Source organism: Chiloscyllium punctatum, chromosome 38, assembly GCF_047496795.1.
Source record: "Chiloscyllium punctatum isolate Juve2018m chromosome 38, sChiPun1.3, whole genome shotgun sequence".
Lineage (NCBI taxonomy): Eukaryota > Metazoa > Chordata > Chondrichthyes > Orectolobiformes > Hemiscylliidae > Chiloscyllium > Chiloscyllium punctatum.
This window is the reverse complement of record NC_092776.1, coordinates 6,855,722-6,878,624: the sequence shown is the minus strand read 5'-3', so window position 1 is coordinate 6,878,624 and position 22,903 is coordinate 6,855,722. Positions and strand designations below refer to the sequence as shown.

General features: G+C 40.6%; 1 protein-coding gene across 2 annotated transcripts in view; it reads right to left on the bottom strand.

Moving 5' to 3' along the window:
• The window catches only part of mfsd13a (major facilitator superfamily domain containing 13A), a 44,605-nt gene that overhangs the window by 7,111 nt on the left and 14,591 nt on the right, over positions 1–22,903 (bottom strand). For both annotated transcript variants that reach the window (XM_072557087.1, XM_072557086.1), the window contains exons 3-7: positions 14,953–15,032; positions 12,096–12,545; positions 6,278–6,389; positions 2,478–2,574; positions 1,788–1,959 (exon numbers count right to left, since the gene is read on the bottom strand). In XM_072557087.1, the coding sequence (XP_072413188.1) occupies positions 1,788–1,959; positions 2,478–2,574; positions 6,278–6,389; positions 12,096–12,545; positions 14,953–15,032 (911 nt within the window). The remainder of the gene's footprint in view (positions 1–1,787; positions 1,960–2,477; positions 2,575–6,277; positions 6,390–12,095; positions 12,546–14,952; positions 15,033–22,903) is intronic.

Genomic DNA, 22,903 nt, shown 5'->3' with positions numbered 1-22,903 from the left:
CATTGTGCTGAAATGTAAATCACAACTTCGGTACTGTCATGGTGCAGTATATTTTCTGACTCAGTTTGATTCACTTTATTCCGTAAGACTGGAGTTTCAGTTTGTCAGCTTTCAGTATGTGAAAGAGCACAGTGCTATCAAAGTTGATTTTTTTCATGGTTTCAGTGTATTTCACTGCAAATAAAACTTAAAGAAATGGTGTAGATGCCTTTATTTCAAAATTGCGGAACTAGTGGAGATGACTGTTCAACTTCATTTTGAAATTATGTCTAATTCCAAATAGTCAACTTGACAGTCAACCAATAACAACTTCAATGAGTCATTTAGAAGTTACAACAGGTCGGAGGGAAAATAGCTTAGTATTTGTGTACTTCTTGACTTTGCAGTTGTGTTTGATGTCCATGTGAGAGGCATATCTGAGCATCAGTGATGCAGATTCAGCAGATACAAATCACTGCTGCACATAATTTAATGCTGAAGGAACAGTGATATACTTCCAAGTCAGGATGGTGAATAGCTTGGATGGTGGTATTCCCATGTAGCTTTGGCATAGCACTTGCAGATGGAAGTGCCGTGGGTGTGGAAAGCGTTGTCAGAAGAGCTTGGTAAGTTTTTTGGTAAATTGGTGACACCATTGAATGTCAAGGGACAATGGTTAGTCTCGATTGTTGGAGATAGTCATTTGATATTCGAGAGATGTTACTTGCCACTTTTCAGCCCAAGTCTGAATTTTGTCTTAGTCCTCCTACTTTTTGACATGGACTGCTTCCATATCTTAATCACAAATGGTGCTGAAAATTGTGCAATCATTGGTGAACATCCCCACTTTTAACCATATGATGGAGGGAAGGTCATTGATAAAGCAACTGAAGATGGTTGGGCCTAGGACACTACCCTGAGGAACCCCTGCAGAAATGTCCTGGAATAGAGCTGATTGTCCACAAATTAAATCATATTTAATAATACAATCTGCATTTCAGAGCATGAACTGCTGTCATGTTCAAAATTACAAGGTAATTCAAACCCTCATGTTAAATACCCCACTCTACAGAAGTTACATTGAAGAGGAGTCAGAACTTCACAGTTAAAAACTATCATATTCTTTGAGCCTTTAATCTAACTTTACGGAATACAAGGAGGGAGTTTTAGAGCAGTACAAAACATCAAGCAGATGAACTGCAGGTGAAATGTTTCAGCCCTTAGTTGTGTTGCTGAATAAATGAGGAGGAGAAAGTGAGGCCTGCAGATGCTGGAGATCAGAGTCAAAAAGTGCGGTGCTGGAAAAGCACAGCCAGTCAGGCAGCATCCGAGGAGCAGGAAGTCAACATTTCGAGCACAAGTTTTTCATCAGAAATGAGGAAGAGTTCATGCTTGACACGTCAACTCTCCTGCTCCTCAGATGCTGCCTGACCGGCTGTGTTTTTCCAGCACCACACTTTGACTGCTGGATAAATAACCTTACTATTATTAACACAAATTATGAATCAAGCTCCTGAGTACTGAAATCTGAATTCTTGCTTTTTTGGATGTTGAGATCCAGCAGTGCACCTTAATGGAACCTCCTGATATCAATGCAAAATGGAAGGCAAAGTCAAGTGATCAATATCCCCAATTACCTTTTCTTCAACCTTTCAACAATACAATTAAAGAAACTTGCTTAAAAATTGAGATTATTACTGCTGATTGTTAACCAGAGCAACAAATCTATAATAGTCATTGATTATTGGGTTAACAATCTTCAAACTGCCTCCAACTTTGCAAGTTCTACATGAGGAACGCTGCTATACCTGGCAATGAAGAAACAGAGTAGGTAGATTTGATCTGGTCCCGCCAGTAACATCATGAAACTCATTGACAGTTTTAAGAAAAATAACCATCGGATAACCAGATACACTCCAAATCTGTGGCACAGTGACAGGAAGTAGAGGTTGTTTAGGTGTGGAGCAATGTATGAAGCACCTGGAAATAAAAAAGGAAATGCTTCAATTTTTGTTACAACCATTGAGCACTCCTCCACGCTTTCCCCTCCAGTCAGAAAGAAATTCAAACTAGCATTGCTAGTTCATTAACTACTGAAACTGCCATCCCTGTCTTCCTGACCTCTATTCCAATATTTGACTTTGCAACCCAACATCTTCACTGGATTCTGAAGAGTCATACCAGACTCATTACATCAACTCTACACCCCATTTTTTCCCCCACAGATGCTGCCAGACCTGCTGAGTTTTTCCAGCTCTATGGTTTATTATCTTTGCTGTACCATTACACCAAATAACCTGCAAACAATTCATCTTGGAAACTAAACACTAAATCAAGAATTAAATTAATTACAAATAAGCTGTCCTAATAATCTTTACAGGCTTACTGGAGTTCATCTTAGACCTGCACAACTAGGGAGGAGAGACAGAGGGAAAAACAAATCACTGCTGAACCTATCAGTTATCTACTATCTGTGATCACAGGCAGACAATGCTTACCGAGGAGAAAGGATCCTGTAGAGAGTGAAATCCTGTCTGAAAGGAGGTGCTCCATGAACAATGGAAAGAAATTACTGTTGAAGTGGCAGTGAAATACCTTTTAAAGAAAAAGGCAGCATTGATGTGTTAAATCAGCTAATCTCAGGAAAACACATGACTTCAGTACAGACTCATGCAACGAAATCTCCATTTTCATACTTGCCCCCCACTGAAATACTGTAATAAAACAAAGAATGATGAATGCGACAGATCAGAAATGAAAACTGCTGGCAAAACTCAGCAGGTCTGGCAGCATCTGTGGGGAGAAAGCAGTGTAGTGACTGAAATACTGCTTGAAGATGACAATGTTCATAATACCTCCTTGTTTCCAGCCAGTTCTCCTATGCCTAATAAGCTAACATGGTGACATCATAGAACTGCTCTCTAATGAGAAAGAAGAGTGAGAGTGAGATTTAGTGGCAGTTTAACCTGGGACTCTACACACTTCAGGTGAGGTGAGAGGTAGAGGAGGAGTCCTTCAAGGGAACATCAGCCTGTGCAGAAATTCAGGCCAGGTTGCTGGTATCATGTCACATCACAGTCTGGCTGTCTAGACAACCAAACTAACGGACTCTCACTGACGGCAGCAATTCACAAACAGCCAATGAGGAACAGCACAGTTATTCCATCATGCCATGCACTTCAGAATTATTTTGTACTTTGTTTTTTTTTCTGGCCCATCTCCCCAACTCCACTCCATCCTCTAAACCTGCAGTTCATCAAAATTCAGCTGCACACGTCTGATGCCCCACACTTGATGATCTACCACTGGCCTTGTCAATAGCTCAAATTTAAACGTTACTGCTCCCCATCCTTGCTCCTCTCCATCTTTATACCAACTTGCAGTACTCCTCTGTACACCAGCTATTGTCTCCTGAAGATCAGCGTCTCCCTTTGCCTGCCTATAAGCTGTTGCTACAGCTTTCCACGTCCAAAGTCTCGGAATTCCTTTTGGAAACCTTGCGGGAACCATTTTCCCTGAAAATCCTATGTTGTCCAAACTTTGTGTCCTCCCGCCTAACATTTTTGACTTGAAATGCACTTTTGACAAACAATTGAGATTCTCCATCATATGAACATGGTACATAAGCACAAGCTTGTCACACCTCACTGAAGACAGTGTGCTGCAAACCAAACTACACCATTCCCAAGTCATCACACATGTCACAAGTTGATTAAATCATCAATTCTACCTAACCACCTAATTCAGATTTAAAGAATATGCACACAGGCACTTTTCATTAAAAAAATATTTATTGTAATCAAACTTTTTAACTAATAGCACAAAAGTAGAGATGAATTGCTAATCTACAACTAACTTAAACATTAGGAGGAAAGACAGGATTTCTAATTTATGCAACTTGAACTTTGACCTTTTAAAGGCTCTCTCTCCCTCAAATGCCAAACACACACAAACTGACAATCAACTATAGAGTGGAGAGAGGAAACAAAGTCAAAATGAACACAGTTCTGTACTGAGTCCAAAATCATAAAATTAGATGGCTACTTTCTAACAACCCCTTTTCCTTCTTCGATGATTGGCTAATGTTGTGCAAATAACACTGACTGACTGACATATCAATCTGTAGATTGGCTGAGGCCAACAGAGTTTGAGCCTGTGGTAGGCTGATGGAGAAGGTGAAGTTGCATGGGGTCAAAGATGCACTAGCTAGATGGACACAGAGCAGGAGGGGAAGGGAGTTTCTCAAAATGAAGAACTGTGACCAGTGGTGTCCCAAAGGGGATCCGTGCTGGGACCACTGTTGTTTGTGATGTACATAAATGATCTGGAGGAAGGTATAGGTGTTCTAATTAGCAAACAGAGTCGCAGATACTGAAGGGGACAATCAGAGAATGCAGCAGAATATAGACATATTGGAGAGTTGGGCAAAGAAATGGCAGATGGAGTTCAAACCGGGCAAATGTGAGGTGATGCATTTCTGAAGATCTAATTCTCAAATACAGTAAATGGAAAAATCCTATGGAAAATGTACAGAGATCTGGGTGTTCAGATCCATTGTATCCTGAAGGCAGCAACACTGGTTGATAGTGGTCAAGAAGGCATACAGCTTGCTTTCCTTCATCGGAGTACTGAGTACAAGAGTTGGCAGGACATGTTACAATTGTATAAGACTTTGGTTCAGCCACATTTGGAATACTGCGTACAGTTCTGATCACCAAATTATGAAAAGAATGTGAATGTTTTGGAGGGGGTGCAGAGGAGGTTCACAAGGACGTTGCCTAGTATGGAGGGCACTAGCTATGAAGAGAGGTTGAGTAGAATTAGGATAATTTTCATTAGAAAGATGGAGGTGGGGGGGTGGGGGGTAGAAGAGACCTGATTGAGGTTTACAAAATCATGAGGGGTATAGACATGGTAGATAGCAAGAATCTTTTTCCCCCCCAGAGTGGGAGACTCAATTATTAGGGGTCATGAGTTCAAAGTGAGAGGGGAAATGTTTAGGGGAGAGATGCATAGAAAGTTCTTTACACAGAAGATGTGCAGGCCAGGTGAATTGGCCATGCTAAATTGCCCATAGTGTTAGGTAAGGGGTAAATGTAGATGTAAGGATATGGGTGGGTTACGCTTCGGCGGGGCGGTGTGGACTTGTTGGGCCGAAGGGCCTGTTTCCACACTGTAAGTAATCTAATCTAATCTAATCTAATAGGTGGTGGGTGCCTGGAACGTGTTGCCAATGGAGATGGTAGAGGCAGGCATGATAGTGTCATTTAAGATGTACCTAGACAGATACATGAATGGGCAGAGAACAAGGGATACAGATCCTTAGAAAAGAGGTAACAGGCTTACACAGAGGATCTAGAACAGCATAGGCTTGGAGGGCCAAAGGGCATGTTCCTGTGCTGGAATTTTCTTTGTTCTCTTGTGGGCATTAGTATGCTTATTTTCACAATTCTGAATAGATTTACTCCTATTTCAACAGAGTTCCAAGGGCAATTTTCTCACAGCAAGGGAACTGCGAGAGAGATGTTGGCAGGCATTGGCGAGTCCGAGATCTGATTCCATTTCCTGCCTCCCACAAGACCTCTGTTTAGCTGCAGTCAGTCTAATCAGAAGGTTGATGCTATGCTGAGCTCTCCTGAGCCCACAACAACTGGGGCCAATTGAAAAATCCGAAGACTGTCTCTGGGCAAAATTGTTCTGAACATGTACTCCAAACCATTTTCTTTTCCTGGATTTCTTTCTCACTATTCCAATTAGGCAACATTGTATGTACCAGTTACAATATTCCTTCATGACAAGAACAAATCGCTGGAGAAACCCAGAAGCTCTGGTAGCATCTGTGGAGAGAAAAGAGAGTTAATGTTTCAAGTTCGGTGACTTATCGAAGCTCCTGAATGCTGATAGAGTCACTGGATTCGAAATGCTGACTCTGTTTTCTCCCCATAGATGCTGCCGACCTGCTGAGCTTCTCTAGCATTTCTGTTTTTGGTTCAGATCTCCAGAATCTGTGGTTTTACTACGTCCGCAAATAACTGGTTTTGAAAACAACAAAGACGTTCTTATACAGTTTCCTTTGTTTACAGTAGTATATTCACTCACTTTTAGGCAACTATTTTTTAAAAACGTGGCCTTTATAAGTTGTCATTCTGCAACACAAAAGTATCCTTTCTATAATCTTCAGATGTTTAAACATCATTAGCCAACTTTCTCTGCAAAATCCTTTGAGGAATTATTGGAAATATTATGCATTGGGCTGAAACCCCAGAAGAATCCCTTGGAAATGAAGTTCTGGCCTTACCTGCACCAAGTTCATGGTCACAAACCAAGCAAAGTTCCGATGTCTGGAGAGTTGTTTCAGGTATTCTGCCAGCGTCAGTTCCTGAGTATGAGGTGCTTGACTAATGTATAGCCTGTCCAGAATCCCAAATACAGGACAGTATGAGAAAAACCACTGACAATTAATTCAATGCCAATACAGATTTGTGAATATCTAAAACTCTTATGTCCTCTATCCTCCCATTTCTTTTACAAGTCATAAATTCCACAATTTGGAATAATCTGAACAAATTATTGATTCAAATAAAAACTGCAGCGAGGCAAGTTGATACCAACAATGAAGTACTGGTAGGTCGAGAATGCAATGGTTGCATTCTTGTGCGACCATTCACATCACGCTTCAGAAACATCACTTACTGTTGGCGATGTAATTGTGTTACAGCCAACACACGTTTTAAAAGTTTGCACTTTAGAAACAGCGTCCTCAATTCGTTAATCATGTTACAGCAAATTTGCATAAATGAAATATACGTTACACCAGAATGACCTCTACTTTTTACAAAATGATTATTGTACTTTAACAATGACAAAGATTTGATTACCCCCAACCTTTATTAGGTTTTATAAAATGAAAGATACCATTTCATTGGAAACAGTTTAGAGTACAGTGTGGTTAACAATCAAAAGATGCAGCGAGTTCATAAGAACAGCTAATGCACTATGGATCATTCACAGAGGCTCCCATTTGTGAATTTTGCTCTCAAGTCTCTTAATTTCTTCTGTGGACATGTACTTGCAGGGATTCAAACAGAGACTTGAAAGGCAAAAGATACAGACTTGGGAAATGCCAATGTCTGCAAGGACTGGAAAAAGAAATTAAATCAACCTGCATGGTTACCTTCATAACCACTTGCTGGCAAGGCTCAAGGCAGACATCAGTTCAGCAAGTCTTTTGCATGTGTAAAGAATCAAAAATGACAACTTGCATAAGAGGAATTGCAACAAATTTAAAACAGACAAGTTAGAAACAAAGCTATGTCCAGGTACAGGGAAACCTGCACAAAAGGTTGTTACGACACAGGGTAAACTCCCCGGGTTCATTTAAAACCGACAACACAGCAAAGATTTATCCCATGCAGTAATCTGTAAACATTTGAGTGGCCAAGAACTAAGTAAAGTAAAAATGAACTTTATTTCTTTAAGTACAGAGAATAATTAATTAACCACTGTTTATAATTTCTTTCTCTAACCTATCTTTTACCTTTCTTTCTATAATACTAGTCCGATAAAACTCCCAATTAAGATTTATGAAACAACACTTCTTATCTCAAAACCAGGCAGCTGTAGGTTCTTGTCTTTGGATCTTCCTGTGTCTTCTTTTCTCCTTGTTAGTAATTTCTGCATCACAGGTTATTGATTGAAAAGATACTTCTAAGAGAGATATTTTTCCAAGCAGTCTGTTACCTGCTAGGACTTGGCACTTCTCCTCCCAACTGTTCAATTTTCTGTTGATCTTATACCCCCAGAGCATCGGATTATCTCATTGGCTTTTAAGAATGTCAATATTCTCAATTCAAACTGGATTGGAAATTCGTATATTTTTAAAGGTATAATTTAAACTGATTGGCCAAATTTGAATTTGTTTTTGTCGAGGCAACGAATTAATAGAGTTGTTCAATCCAGTGTTACATTGTTGCCTTCTTGAGAACACTCGGTGCTGTGTCCAGCAGTTCTGCTGCTTTTAACTCTTAAAGGTACATCCACATCTTCATAAACTATTCCCTCTCAAGAAAAAAGGTCTACATCCCTTTTCCAGGGAAAGGTGCAACTGCGGTTGTACAACCAGTACAAACATTACCCATATTAACCTAATCCCTGTTGTATTGGTGGATGTCCACTCCATTCAGGAATGTATCCTTTCCATGTTTTCCCATTAAGCTCCCCAGTTGGCATGGTGGAAGTTGAACCCATCTCTCTCAGATTACTGCTAAGTAAGGGATTTCTAGCCCTGTGACATATTACCATAACCCCAGCATATGTGGAGAGTATGTGGGTTCAGCAAAGTAACTGGTGGGATTAGGAATCCTTCAGAAAACAGGCAATACCTTTAATGTAGGCTATTCATTAGATTTCAAGTATTACATACTTTAACTAGAGTAAATAAAGTACAAAATATTAACAAAATAGTACAAGTCATAGAATCTAGGAGGTGGCCATTTGATCACTATATCTGCATCAGATAAGTAACCATCCAGCCATATCCGACCTGTATAGTCACTTAAGTTATGGCACTTTAAAGTGTTGAAGGTTTCTGCATCTGCCATCTTTTCAACAAAATGAATTCCAGATCCCTACCACTCTCTGGGCGACAAGATTTCCCATCTAGCTCTCTCTAAAACTCCTACACAAATATACGTTCCTTGTTAATGAGCTCCTCGACCAAGATGAACAGAGGAATGACCTATTCCATGCAATTTTATCATCAACAGCCTCCTTCGTGGTCAAGGAAAACAATGCTAGCCAATCTAACCTTCCCTTATAACCAAAACTCTCCATTCCAGGCAACATCCTCACATACCTTCACTGTATGCTCTCCAGCAAGTAACCAGAACTGCATAGTGACCTACAGCTGTTGTCCCTTCTGTGAGAGTTACACTGAAATAATTTAGATTTCCAAGTCTTTTCAATTTTCAAATCATTCCTGCCACCATTTATCAAAGCAATCTAATTTGAATCTCAAAGGTGGTCAACAAAAAAAAATGCAGTCAAAGTAAGTGATGGTTGATCAGGAATTCCTGGAAGCATATGGTTGAAAGCTGGGTGTGCCACCCCTGTGCATTAATCACTGGAAGTTCTGGTGCAAAAGAATATTTCCAGCTCTTATATTCTAGACCACAACCAGTAAAGGCAAGTGCCCCATATGTCCTCTTCACGAATCTCACCTCCCAGGCCACCCTTTAGGAATATGCTAGCATGCATTAAAAGATCCCTCTTTTCCTGCTCATTTATCATTTATTGTGCATTTCATTGCCTCGGTAACTCTTATGAATGGGAAGGAACTTCACATGGATGCATATGGGAAAGGGGGGAAGGCAATGGTCTAGTTGTAATATCGCGAGACCATTAATCCAGATAGCCAGGTAATGTTCTGCAAACCTAAGTTTGATTCCTACCAGGGCAGACGAAGTTTGTATTCAAAACAAAAAAAACAAAGATCTGGAATCAAGAGTCTAAATGATGGCCATAAAATCATTTTTGATGGGCAGGAAAAAATTCTGCCTTGTACACTAATGTGCTTTTATGGAAGGAAAACTGCTGTCTGAATCTGGTCTGGCCTACATGTGACTCCAGACACAGCAATGTGGTTAATTTTTAACTACCCTCTGGGCAACTAGGGATGGGCAATGAACGGGTGGCTCAGTGGTTAGCACAGTTGTCCAACAGCACTAGGGACCCAGGTTTGATTCCAGCCTCAGGCCTGTGTGGAGTTTGCATATTCTCCCCGTGTCTGCGTGGGTTTCCTCCCACAGTCCAAAGATGTGCAAGTTAGGTAGATTGGCTGCATTAAATGCCCATAGTCTTCAGAGATGTGCGGGTAGGTGCATTAGTCAGATGTAAATATAGGGTAGGGGGAATGAGTCTGAGTGGGCTACTCTACGGAGGTCAGTGTTGACTTGTTGGGCCGAAGGGCCTCTTTCTACACAGAAGGGATTTTATGGATTTTACAGAATGCTGGCCTAGCCAGTGATGACCGTATCCCACGAATAGAAAAAAAACCAGATGTTTTCCTCTTGTAAAATGGATGGGCAATGTAGCGGACGATGAGTGCACACCTTTGCCATTCAAGGTTAGACGTACTTATAATCACATTTCCAGTGAATACCATTGTTGGCACAATGGCCCAGTTAGTACTGCTGCCTTACAGCACCAGGGAGCCAGGTTCAATACCACCTTTGGGCAAGTGCCTGTGTGGAGTTTGCACATTCTCCCAGTGTCTGTGTGGGTTTCGTGCCGGTGCTCCGGTTTCCTCCCATAGTCCAAAGTTTTGCAGGTTAGGTGGATTGGCCAGGTTAAATTGCCGATAGTGTCCAGGGATATGCAGGTTAAGTGGATTAGCTGAGGGAAATGCAGGGTTACAGGGATGGGGATGGAGGGGGAGGGGGTGGTGTTTCTGGGTGGGTGCAGACTCAACGGGTCTAATAGCCAACTTCTACACTGTGGGAATTCTATGATTCTATTCTATGAATTAAGAAAGCCTGAACTAAACACAAGTTACATCAATTAAACAAACTGAAATTCTACGGAGCTCAAATAACATCATCCTAACTCAATACATACACAAATTAGCAGACAAATTCAAAATTAGTTAAAATTTACACATTTTCGGAGTGGGGAAAGAGTCTCTGAAAGCCTTTTTATGACCAGCGGCCACCAGGTACCATTGTCATAGAAATGTACGGCACAGAAACAGATCCTCCAGTCCAACTCGTCCGTACCGACCAGATATCCTAAACTAATCACGTCCCATTTGCCAGCAATTGGCCCATATCCCACTAAACCCTTCCTATTCATATACCCATCCAGATGCCTTTTAAATATTGTAATTGTACCAGCCTCCACCACTTCCTCTGGCAGCTCATTTGATACATGTACTACCCTGTGTGTAAAAAAACTCGCCCTTCAATCCCTTTTAAAAGTTTTCCCCTCTCACCCTAAATCTATGCCCTCTAGTTCTAGACTCCCTGACCCCAGGGAAAAGACTTGGTCTATTTATCCTATCCGTGCCCCTCATGATTTTGTAAACCTCTATAAGGTCACCCCTCAGCCTCCGACGCTCCAGGGAAAACAGCCCCAGCCTATTCAGCCTCTCCCTATAGCTCAAATCCTCCAACCCTGGCAACATCCTTGTAAATCTTTTCTGAACCCTTTCAAGTTTCACAACATCTTTCCGATAGGAAGGAGACCAGAACTGCACACAATATTCCAACAGTGGCCTAACCAATGTTTAATTTAGATAATTTAGAGCCACAACAAGACCTCCAAATTCCTATACTCAATTTTCTGACAAATAAAGGAAAGCATACCAAACACCTTCGTCACCTCCCTATTTACTTTCAAGGAGATATGAACCTGCACTCCAAGGTCTCTTTTGTTCAGCAACGCTTCCTAGGACCTTACTATTATGTGTATAAGTCCTGATTGGATTTGCTTTTCCCAAATGCAGCACCTCGCATTTATCTAAATTAAACTCCATTTGCTACTTCTCAGCCCATTGGCCCATCTGGTCAAGATCCTGTTGTACACTGAGGTAACCTTCTTTGCTGTCCCCTACACCTCCAATTTTGATGTCATCGGCAAACTTACTAACTATACCACCTACGTCCACATCCAAATCATTAAATAAATGGTGAAAAGCAGTGGATCCGGTGCAGATCGTTGTGGCTCATCACTGATCACAGGCTTCCAGTCTGAAAAGCAACCATCCACCAACACACTGTCTTCTCGGTTTGATGCCAGTTCTGTATCCAAATGGCTAGTTCTCCTTGTATTCCCTGAGATTCCATTGCACAAACCAACTCAGCTTCTTGCACCCACACTTCAATGTAGGTGAATGCAGATCCAGAGTCTAATTGCTGTATGGTGGATCACCACAGGATATGGTAACGAAGAGTGAAAAAGAACTTGGTAATGAAAGCCATTCCAGGCAAAGTACAGACTATTCAGTAACATGGCAGCAAAGAATTAAACCTGTCAGTACAGTGAGAGAGATGTGCGTTGAAAAACAAGCAAAGGAATAAAAACAAACAAACAAACAAATAAATAAATAAATAAATACTCACTCCTCTAGTATGGAAGCCTCCGCATATTTGACTTTCAGTTCCAACTGAAATCGTTGTCTGAGAATCCAAGTGCAGACACTAAAACCTAGAGTCGAAAAGGCAGCCAACGCTACGCAGAAGAGTCTAAATGAGAGGAAGTTTTCCTTGTTCCAGACTGCATAGGACATAAACACAGACAAGGAGCCAAGTGCACTAAAAAGGGAACAATAAAAATTCAGTCTAGTCCTGTCCTTTTCCGATACTGCCAGGTCTGCCAGTAAGGCATTATGATTAAGGTCCACCAAGGTGAGGAATCCATCATACAGACAAAGACAGATGAGAAACTGTACTCCTGGGCGGGCCCAAACCACCCAGAAAGAGAGGAATGATAAAGCAAACAGAGGACCATTTCGCATTAATGCCTTCAGTCGTTTCAATATTACTTCTGGAGTAGGGATCGCAGCGCCTGATCTGTAAGAAAGCATTGAAGTACATTAAATACAAGTGGATGCTATGCAAAACTGCACAGTCTATTAATAAAACTGGCTGGTTCTCCATATGGTTACTGTATGACTAGTAATTAAAAACATCAAGGTGATCTTTGTGGGACATTACAGATTAGGTTTGTTTGGAATTCAGGACTGTGTTTGTTTAAACAGTTATACTCACTCAAAACCAGAGATGTTTAAATATTGAAATATTTCCAATTTACATTATCATAGAAATATAAACATTCTACAATATATCAAAAGCACATTTAGCGTAGAATATCAATATTTAATTTTACCGGGGCTAATAAAGATAAAGCAGGAACCTGCAGGAAAACAGTTTTGCGATTATTTTGACATGGTGGACAACTTAACTGCCCAGAGAATTGAAGCTGATCTTGAAAAAAAAAAGGTTTCCAGAACTATTGAACAAATGTATTCATTCAACTTTTAAAACTTCCAAATGATGGGAAGTTACAAATGTCCTGCCGAAGCTTTTTTAACTTTCAAAATAAAAACCCAAACCCTTAAAACAAACTGCATGCTCCAAACTATTTATCTCACTTTTAACCTTCATCCAGAAACTTCCAAAAAAAATTATATTAATTCAGTTAACTCTTCTTTCCACTACACAACTGAGAATGACCCCTTTTTTAGAATGACATGTTTGTGAGGTTCTGTTTTTGTAACTGCAGAAGTGGGTTGTACTTGTTGGACTTCCCCTTTTAGATCACATCAGGTCAGAAACCATTCGCTGCTCGACACACAAGAGTGCTAATAATTTGCTAATCTTACACAACAACAATAAAACTTCTGCACAATAGCCTCAGAATTCCCTGTTTATGTAGCAAAGTCTGGCTTTTTTGAAGTCTGTTGGCAAAAATCAGAAGGAGTGAAGGATGTCCTAGTGGAAACTTGTATGGTTTGCTCTCAGTGGTACCATAAAGCCATAAGAAATAGGAACAGGATTAGGCCATTTGGCCCATCAAGCCTGGCTAATCCAACATTCTTCAAGTCCTCTTTCCCACCTTTTCCCCAATTCCTCGACTGATGAAGAACCTATCTCAGCCTTAAATATACACAAGGACTCTGCCCCGCAGCTCTGTGGGGAGAAGTTCCAAAGATATTCAACCCTCAGACGAAATTCCTCCTCATTTCAGTCTTAAACTGGTGTCCCTGACACGATACCCTCTGGTCCTAGATTCTCTCATGAGGGGAAACATCCACTCAACCTTGTCAAGCTTATTAAGAATCCTATGTTTCAATGAAATCACCTCTCATTATTTCAAATTTCAGTGAGTAGAGTCCCAAACTGTGTTACCTTTGCTCCTAAGACAACTAATCCATACCAGGGGATCATTCTACTGAATTCTTTGAACGGCCTCCAATTAAATGGTATAGTGGCAGAAGTACAAATATTTGGTCATTTGTCAGATGCAATAGAGTGATGGTAAATATTAGTATTCTACCGAAGACAAACAGAACTCCTTTAAAATATCAAAAGCATTCATTCCACATAAAACAAGGAACATGGAAAGGCTTGCAGCTGCTGTTTTTCTTCCCCTCACTAATTTTTCACTGTGTTTCCAGTCTATTTTATTGTGAATTTATTTTCTATATTTTGCATATTTTTATTCTTGAGTGTCTCTAATTTTCCATCTTCAGCTCAATAACATTCTTGAAAGTGTCACAAGTTTATGGGCTGGTGAAGTACCTAGATTTCCCTGGAGTATATAGGCTGCTCGCCATTAAAACCAGCTGAGCCGTTTTAGAGAAGCAGCAAGTTCACCAACAATTCAAATAAAAACTATAAATCAAGCGGTAATGCCCAAATGAAAGTGAAATGCTGAACCATCACTACAGACCAATCAACATTACAAACTACATTATGAATGAAGGTTAGAATATGCAAAATTCACTCAATCATTAATGATAATAAAACATTAAATGCACTCAGGCTGGAAGAACAGGGCCAAAATAACTCAGCAATAAAATATCAAAAGAAAGAAGGAGTGGACAGTTTTGAATTTGGATATTTCTGTGGATGAGTGTGCTCAAACAAAAATGATAGATTTTAATAATTAATGTCATGAATTTTATGTGTTCTTGACATGTAGGAAATCACAAGACTTACTTAAAAAGAAAACTTTACTTTTGAGCTTGATTTCATATCAATAACTTCCATAGATTTTACTTAGGGTAACAGCTCGTATTTTTGTTATACTAAATTATTTAATAAGGGCTGCCAATGCTACAACAGATGAAGTAACAGAACTCAAAACAAAATTTGCACAAGGCACTGTGTAAAACAGTTCAGCAGTGAATTCAATTTAAAAACTTATACAACTTTGCACAGGTTCTTCATTAAAGAGAATGACCATTTTACTTACTGCTGTGTGCTCAGAAATGAGCGGTCACTAAGCCACCCAAATAATGGATCATTAAGACTGTTCCATAGGAGAAAAATGGTCTGAAAGAAAAGAAGATGAAGAGTAAACTAAAGAAAACAAGGAAGCAGAAACTATTGGATACAAGGGTGAAAAAGTCAACCTAGCTAAGGAAAAATCATTTGTATTTCAGAACCTGACAGAAATCCAACAAGTAACAGCTAACCAGGAAAATACCTTCAAAGGGGGACAAGAGGTAGCTGTGCAAATAGGGTTAAGGAGAATCGAAAGGACTTTTATAAATACATTAATGACAAAAATGATAACTAGGAAGAGAATGAGACCCTTCAAAAATCAGCAAGGCAGCCTATGCGTGAAACTGCAGGAGATGGGAGAGATATTAAACAAGTATCTTGCATCAGCGCTTACGTGGAGAAGGAGATGGAGGATACAGAGCATGGGGAATTAGATGGTGACATCTTGACAAATGTCCACATTACAGACATGGTGGTGCTGGATGTCTTGAAACGCATAAAAGTGGATAAATCCCTAAGACCTTATTAGGTGTACTATAGGACTCCATGAAAAGCTAAGGAAGTGATTGTTGGGCCCTTTGTTGAGATATTTGGATCATTGATAGTCACAAGTAAGGTGCCGGAAGACTGGAGATTGGCTAACGTGGTGCCACTATTTAAGAATGGTGGTAAGGAAAAGCCAAGGAACTATAGACCAGTGAACCTGGAATCGGTGATGGGCAAGTTGCTGGAGGAAATTCTGAGGAACAGGATATACATGTATTTGGATAGGTAAGGACCGATTAGGGATAGTCAACATGGTTTTGTGCATGGGAAATCATGTCTCACGAACTTGATTGCTTTTTCAAAAAGCTCAACAAAGAAGATTGATGAGGGCAGAGTGGTGGATGTGATCTGTATGAACTTCAGTAAGATGTTCAACAAGTTTCCCCACAGTAGACTGGTTAGCAAAGTTAGATTGCATGGAATTAAGGGAGAACCAGCCATTTGAATAAAGAACTGGCTCGAAGGTAGAAGACAGAGGGTGGTGAGTGGGAGGCTTGCTTTTCAGACTGGAGGCTTGTGAGCAGTGGTGCGTCACAAGAATTGATGCTGGGTCCAATGCTTTTGGTCATTTATATAAATCATTTGGATGAGAACATAGGAGGTATTGTTAGTAAATCTGCAGGATCAGAGGGATCTTGGGATCCATGTCCATACACCCCTTAAAAGTTGCCACCCAAGTTGATAGGGTTGTTAAGGCAGCATATGGTGTGTTCATTTTCATTAGTAAGGTTTAAGAGCCGTGAGATTATGCTGCAACTCTATTGAGTCCTGAGTAGACCACACATGGAATGTTGTGTTCAGTTCTGGTCATCTCATTATTGTGAAGTGGGAGATGACACGGGGCAGGGTAACATGAGGCACACGGACACACAAGTTAGCTGCCGAGCCATCAGTTGGCCACTTGACACATAAGATGGCCACCGGACTACAATATGAAGAGAGACAGCAGAGAAAACACAGATACTGCCTGGGGCCACCAGAATGCCAGCACAAAGCACTCACAACCTAGTTGATTAGTTTAAGACATATGGGGGAAGAGAATACACATAAGTAACATGCACTGCCCAAAGTGTCTGGGTCCAGCCAACACCTTTGATAGAAATGTTAACAGCTTGATACAGACTCTATACAGAGTGCTAATAACCAGGGTTGTAGTAATCGTCCTTCTCAGGAAAAGCGATTAGCGTCCATTACTACAGCAATGGACTTCCGCACAGACATTGAAACCGAATGTCTGTATTGAAACTAACAAGAAAATGGTGCTGAAATTAACAAAGGCTGTGATGGAACTGAAAATGACTGTATTGAGACTATCAACAATTCTACAATGATTACCATAAATAAATCATGTTACAAAGACAATAATCTCTGGTGGTTGTGATGAAACAGCAGCACTTCGAAAGCTAGGGATTCCAATTAAACCTGGTGTTGTGTGATTTTTAACTTTTGGAATAGTGTGTGCAAGACTGGCCTCCCATCTCTAACAAAGACGTTGTGAAACTTGAAAGGGTTCAGAAAAGATTTACAAGGATGTTGCCTGTGCTGGAGGGTTTGAGCTGTAGGGAGGGGTTGAATAGGCTGGGGCTGTTTTCCCTATAGCGGAAGTTGAGGGGTGACCTTATAGGGGCTTATAAAATCATGAGGGGCATGGATAGGATAAATAGGCAGTCTTTTCCCTGGGGTCAGGGAGTCCAGAACTAGAGGGGCATAGGTTTAGGGTGAAGGGGAAAGATATAAAAGAGACCTATGGGGCGGCCTTTACATGAGTATGGAATGAGCTGCCAGAGGAAGTGGCCGAGGCTGGTACAATTACCAACATTTAAAAGGCATCTGGATGGGTATATGAATAGAAAAGGTTTAGAGGGATATGGGACAAGTGCTGACAAATGGGACGAGATTAATTCAGGATATGGAAGAGTTGGACTGGAGGGTTTGTTTCCGAGCTATACATCCCAATGGCTTTATGACTCTTAGCGCTTCACAGATAACTAATCATATTCATTATGAATTTATGTTCCGGACTTTTTGGAGATTAAATCTAAAAGGCAGAGTCTGTTGCTGAAAATGCGAATATAGCTAAAGAATCAAACTATTTCCATGGACAGTGTACTGTGATCACGTTCCAAGTTATTGGTGTGGAGAGAAGCACATAGTCGACCAGATACAGATTCTCCACAATTATTGTACATTTTGTTCAGTACAAGTAGGACTTTAAGGTCATTGTGCAATGACTCATGTCTTAACAAGATTGCGCTGCAAGACACAAATCTATTTGTATTTAGGGCCTTCAGAAATGCAATATCAAAAACAATGAATGCACTTCTAATACATTTTACCAATAAAGGTAAAACTGCTGTACTCCAGGCTGCTCTCTCACTAGAAAGACTCGGCTGGTGGTTTAACCTGAGGGTCACCATACCTCCTCAAGCAAGGGGAGATGCTGAGATGGAGAGTCCTTCATATTAACTTCAGCTAGTGCAGGAGTGGAACACATACTGTTGGCAGCACTCTGGATTGCAAACCAGCCATCCAGTCAACTAAGCTAACTGACCCCTTACCAACAAGGCACCAATGTTTGTTCTTTACAGGTTACCAAAGATACACCCAAAAAGACCAACGTTAATTAATAACCATGCTTTGGGACATGATGTTGAGGTTGTACAGGACGCTGGGGAGACTTCCTCTGAACTGGTGTACACTGCTCTTGTTGCCCTGTTATTGGAAGGATATTATTAAACTGGAGAGGACTCAAGATTTACCAAGACGCTGCCAAGAATGATGGATTGGAGTTATAAATATAGGCTGGGACTTTTATCACTGGAACGGAGCAGGTTGAGGAGTGACCTTGTATTGGTTAATAAAATCATAAGGGGCACAGATAGGGTGAATTGTGTTATGAAGTTGAAGGTGTGTACTGTCCCTTTAAGACAGAGTGAAAGTTGAAAAGCTGGCAAGCACTGGTCATGTGACTGACTAGCAGGCACAAAGTGTATGGGATAATTTGAAGATATAACATTTGGGTTGTAACCTAGATACGAGTCATTTTCACAGCAGTTTGAATTTAACCAGTTTAAATTATACCCCAAGCTACAAGGTTAGATCTCACAGAATACAGGGAGAACTAGCCATTTGGATACAGAACTGGCTCAAAGTAGAAGACAGAGGGTGGTAGTGGAGGGTTGTTTTTCAGACTGGAGACCTGTGACCAGTGGAGTGCCACAAGGATTGGTGCTGGGTCGCCTACTTTTTGTCATTTACATAAATGATTTGGATGTGAGCATAAGAGGTACAGTTAGTAAGTTTGCAGATGACATCAAAATTGGAGGTATAGTGGACAGCAAAAAGGGTTATGTCAGATTACAACAGGATCTTGACCAGATGGGCCAATGGGCTGAGAAGTGGCAGATGGAATTTAATTCAGATAAATGCGAGGTGCTGCATTTTGGGAAAGCAAATCTTAGCAGGACTCATACACTTAATGGTAAGGTCCTAGGGAGTGTTGCTGAACAAACAGACCTTGGGGTGCAGGTTCATAGTTTCTTGAAAGTGGAGTCGCAGGTAGGTAGGATAGTGAAGAAGGCGTTTGATATGCTTTCCTTTATTGGTCAGAGTATTGAGTACAGGATTTGGGAGGTCATGTTGCGGCTGTACAGGACATTGGTTAGGCCACTGTTGGAATATTGCAATTCTGGTCTCCTGCCTATCAGAAAGACGTTGTGAAACTTGAAAGGGTTCAGAAAAGATTTACAAGGATGTTGCCAGGGTTGGAGGATTTGAGCTACAGGGAGAGGGTGAACAGGCTGGGGCTGTTTTCCCTGGAGCGTCAGAGCTTATAGAGGTTTACAAAATCATGAGGGGCATGGATAGGATAAATAGGCAAGGTCTTTTCCCTAAGGTCAGGGTGTCCAGAACTAGAGGGCATAGGTTTAGGGTGAGAGGGGAAAAATATAAGAGAGACCTACGGGGCAACCTTTTCACACAGAGTGGTATGTGTATGGAATGAGCTGCCAGAGGAAGTGGTGGAGGCTGGTACAATTGCAACATTTAAGAGGCATTTGGATGGGTATATAAATAGGAAGGGTTTGGACAGGTTGGACCGAAGGGTCTGTTTCCACGCTGTACATCTCTATGACTCTATGAATTTGAATTTACTGTTTTGACAACAAAGAGACGATCTGATGTTTGGAGTATAAAAAGCCGGACAATTAGGCAGAGAAAGAGCACCTGCCATCGAAAGACTGCTATTCAGAACACACTCTAAAAAGGTACCTTTGTTATATGAAACACCTTTGCAGAAGACCGAAGACAACTTAGGGTGATCTACAAACAGGGGAAGATCGATACCGGAAATGACAGCCACTGTTTGGTTTTGAAAAAATTGAGTTGCTGTAAATTTAATAGGGGCTCTATTGGATCAGTATATTATTATAGAGTGGGAGGCTTAGAGGTGCAAATAGGTGTTGTTCAATGCTCATTTTTGGAGTTAATGAATAAAACTGATTTTTTTTTCTTTAAATAGTGGAATTTGGGTAGTTCTCTCTCATTCATACTTTAACAGATTACGAGGCAAGGTTGACTTTTTTGCGAGATTGTTCTCTGTGCTAATTAAACCAAAGAACAAAGAATAAAGAAAATTTAGGAACAGGCCCTTCGGCCCTCCAAGCCTGAGCTGAACCAAATCTACTGTCTAATCCTGTCGTCCATTTCCTAAGCATCTGTATCCCTCTGTTCTCCACCGACTCATGCATCTGTCCAGGCGCATCTTAAATGAATCTACCATGCCTGCCTCTACCACCTCTGCTGGCAACGCGTTCCAGACGCCCACCACCCTCTGCATAAATACTTGCCACATGTACCCCCCTTAAACTTTTCACCTCTCAACTTGAAAGCGTGACCTCTCGTTATTGGATCCTTCAACTTGGAAAATGCTTATCGCTATCCACCCTGTCTATACCCTTCATGATTTTGAAAACCGCAATCAGGTCCCCCCTCAATCTCTTTGCTTCTAATGAAAACAATCCTAACCTACACAACCTCTCTTTATAGCTAGCACCTTCCATACCATGCAACATCCTCGTTAACCTTCTCTGCACCATCTCAAAAGCGTCCACATGCTTTTGATAATGTGGTGACCAGAACTGTACACAGTATTCTAAATGCGGCCAAACCAATGTTTTGTACAATTTTAACATGACCTGTCAGCTCTTATACTCAATAACCCGTCCAATGAAGGCAAGCATACCATATGCCTTCTTGACCACTATACAATGGACCTGCACTCCCAGATCTCTCCGCTCATCAACTTTTCCCAAGGCTCTTCCGTTCACTGTATAATTCGCTCTTGAATTAGACTTGCTACAATGCATTACCTCACATTTGTCTGGATTGAACTCCATCTGCCACTTCTCCGCCAAACTCTCCAGTCTATCTATATTCTCCTGTATTCTTTGACAGTCCCTTGTGCAGTCTGCTACTCCACCAATCTTCATGTCATCTGCAAACTTGCTGATCATACCAACAGTGCCCTCTTCCAGATCATTTATGTATATCACAAACAACAGTGGCCCCAACACTGACCCCTGTGGAACACCACTGGACACCTTTCTCCATTTCAAGAAACTCCCTTCAAGTTCTACTCTGTCTTCTGTTGCTCAACCAGTTCCTTATCCACCTCGCTAGAACACCCTGCACACCAAGTGACTTCACTTTCTCTAATAGTTACCATGGGGAACCTTATCAAACGCCTTACTAAACTCCATGTATAGGACATCAACAACCCTTTCTTCATCTATCAACTTGGTCACTTCCTCAAAGAGCTCTATTAAGTTGGTAAGGCACAACCTCCCCCGCACAAATCCATGTTGCCTACCACTGATAAGCCCATTCTTATGTATCGCTCAGTATCTTCTCCAGCAACTTTCCCACTACTGACGTCAGGCTCACTGGTCTATAGTTACCCGGAATATCTCTACTACCCTTCTTGTACAGGGGTACAACATGAGCAACCTTCCAGTCCTCCGGCACCTCACCTCCGGCAGAAGGGTTTACTGCTGTATCATAACACCAAGAGTCTTTTCCCCATGGTGAGGGAGTTCAAAACTAAGGAGCATATTTTTAAGATGAGAGGAGAAAGATTTGGAAAAAAAAAAGACATGGGGGCAATTTTTTTTTTTTACACAGAATAATTAGAGTGGGGAATGAACTGCCAAAGGAAGCAGTGGATGCAGGTACAATTACAATACTTAAAAAACATTGGGATAATCACATATGAGTACATAAATAGGAAAGGTTTGGAGGGATACGGGCCATACACATGCAGGTTGGACTATTTTAGTTTGTAAATAGGTCAGTGTGACTAGTTGAACCAAAGGATCTGTTTTCATGCTGTATGACTGACTCTACAAATGAAGTATGCACATTGACTGCTAATCAAATATGCAGTCAAATATAATCAACTTGATTGATTGCCCAAAAATCACAATAGAAAAAGTAAAAGTAATAAAGCAACACCAAGAAATAAATATAGCAATCTCAACTTCTCACCTGAGTAAAACGTCTCATAAGAGTTTGGCTATGTATATGAAAATGAGAATATTTCCAGGATTATAGACTTTACTGGTTTGTATAGAAATGAAATAGTCAGAAACAAACTTTCCCTTTAGATTTCCTCTAAGCTGTAATCAAGCTACAAGCTCATGACCATCATGCTGATATGGATAAACAATACTTTTCAAAGTGAAAATTGTAGTCAAGATGTGTACAAAGTTACTCAGGTATCTTGCAAATTGCAATAATCATTAAACTATAATTGTAAGGATCACAAAATTAATACTTATTTGTCCATTCAATCTATGCACAAAGCCTCTGGAAGCTTTCCAAACACCACCTTTCCCAAAGTTATTTTAAACAAACTACTGACAGATTTATCTTTATGTCACAGCACTGGTTAAGTTCATTCTTCCTGGCTAAACAACATCTGAGAAACAGCAATTGAAGTTATAAAATATGCCAAATACTTTCTCTCCTCCACACCCCCCACCAAAGTGTTCAATTACTCTTGACAAACTCTGTTCACAAACCCCAACAGATCAATGACTGAATGTTGAAACTTGAGATTTTACTTCAACCAGTTCCAAACCCTTTGTACAGGAGAACAATTAACTATGAGCTGAATCAAAGCACTAAATCACATTATTTTACATCGCACTGTCCTTTACACTCAAACTGTCCAATTACTTATGCAGTTTACAGCAATTGTGGCTGGGATTTGAAGACAGACCAAAACGTATTTACCATGTCATGGACCCAGTGATTCATTTTTAAAATGGTCCAGACTACAAAATTCATTCGTAACCTGATTACAATATTAAAAA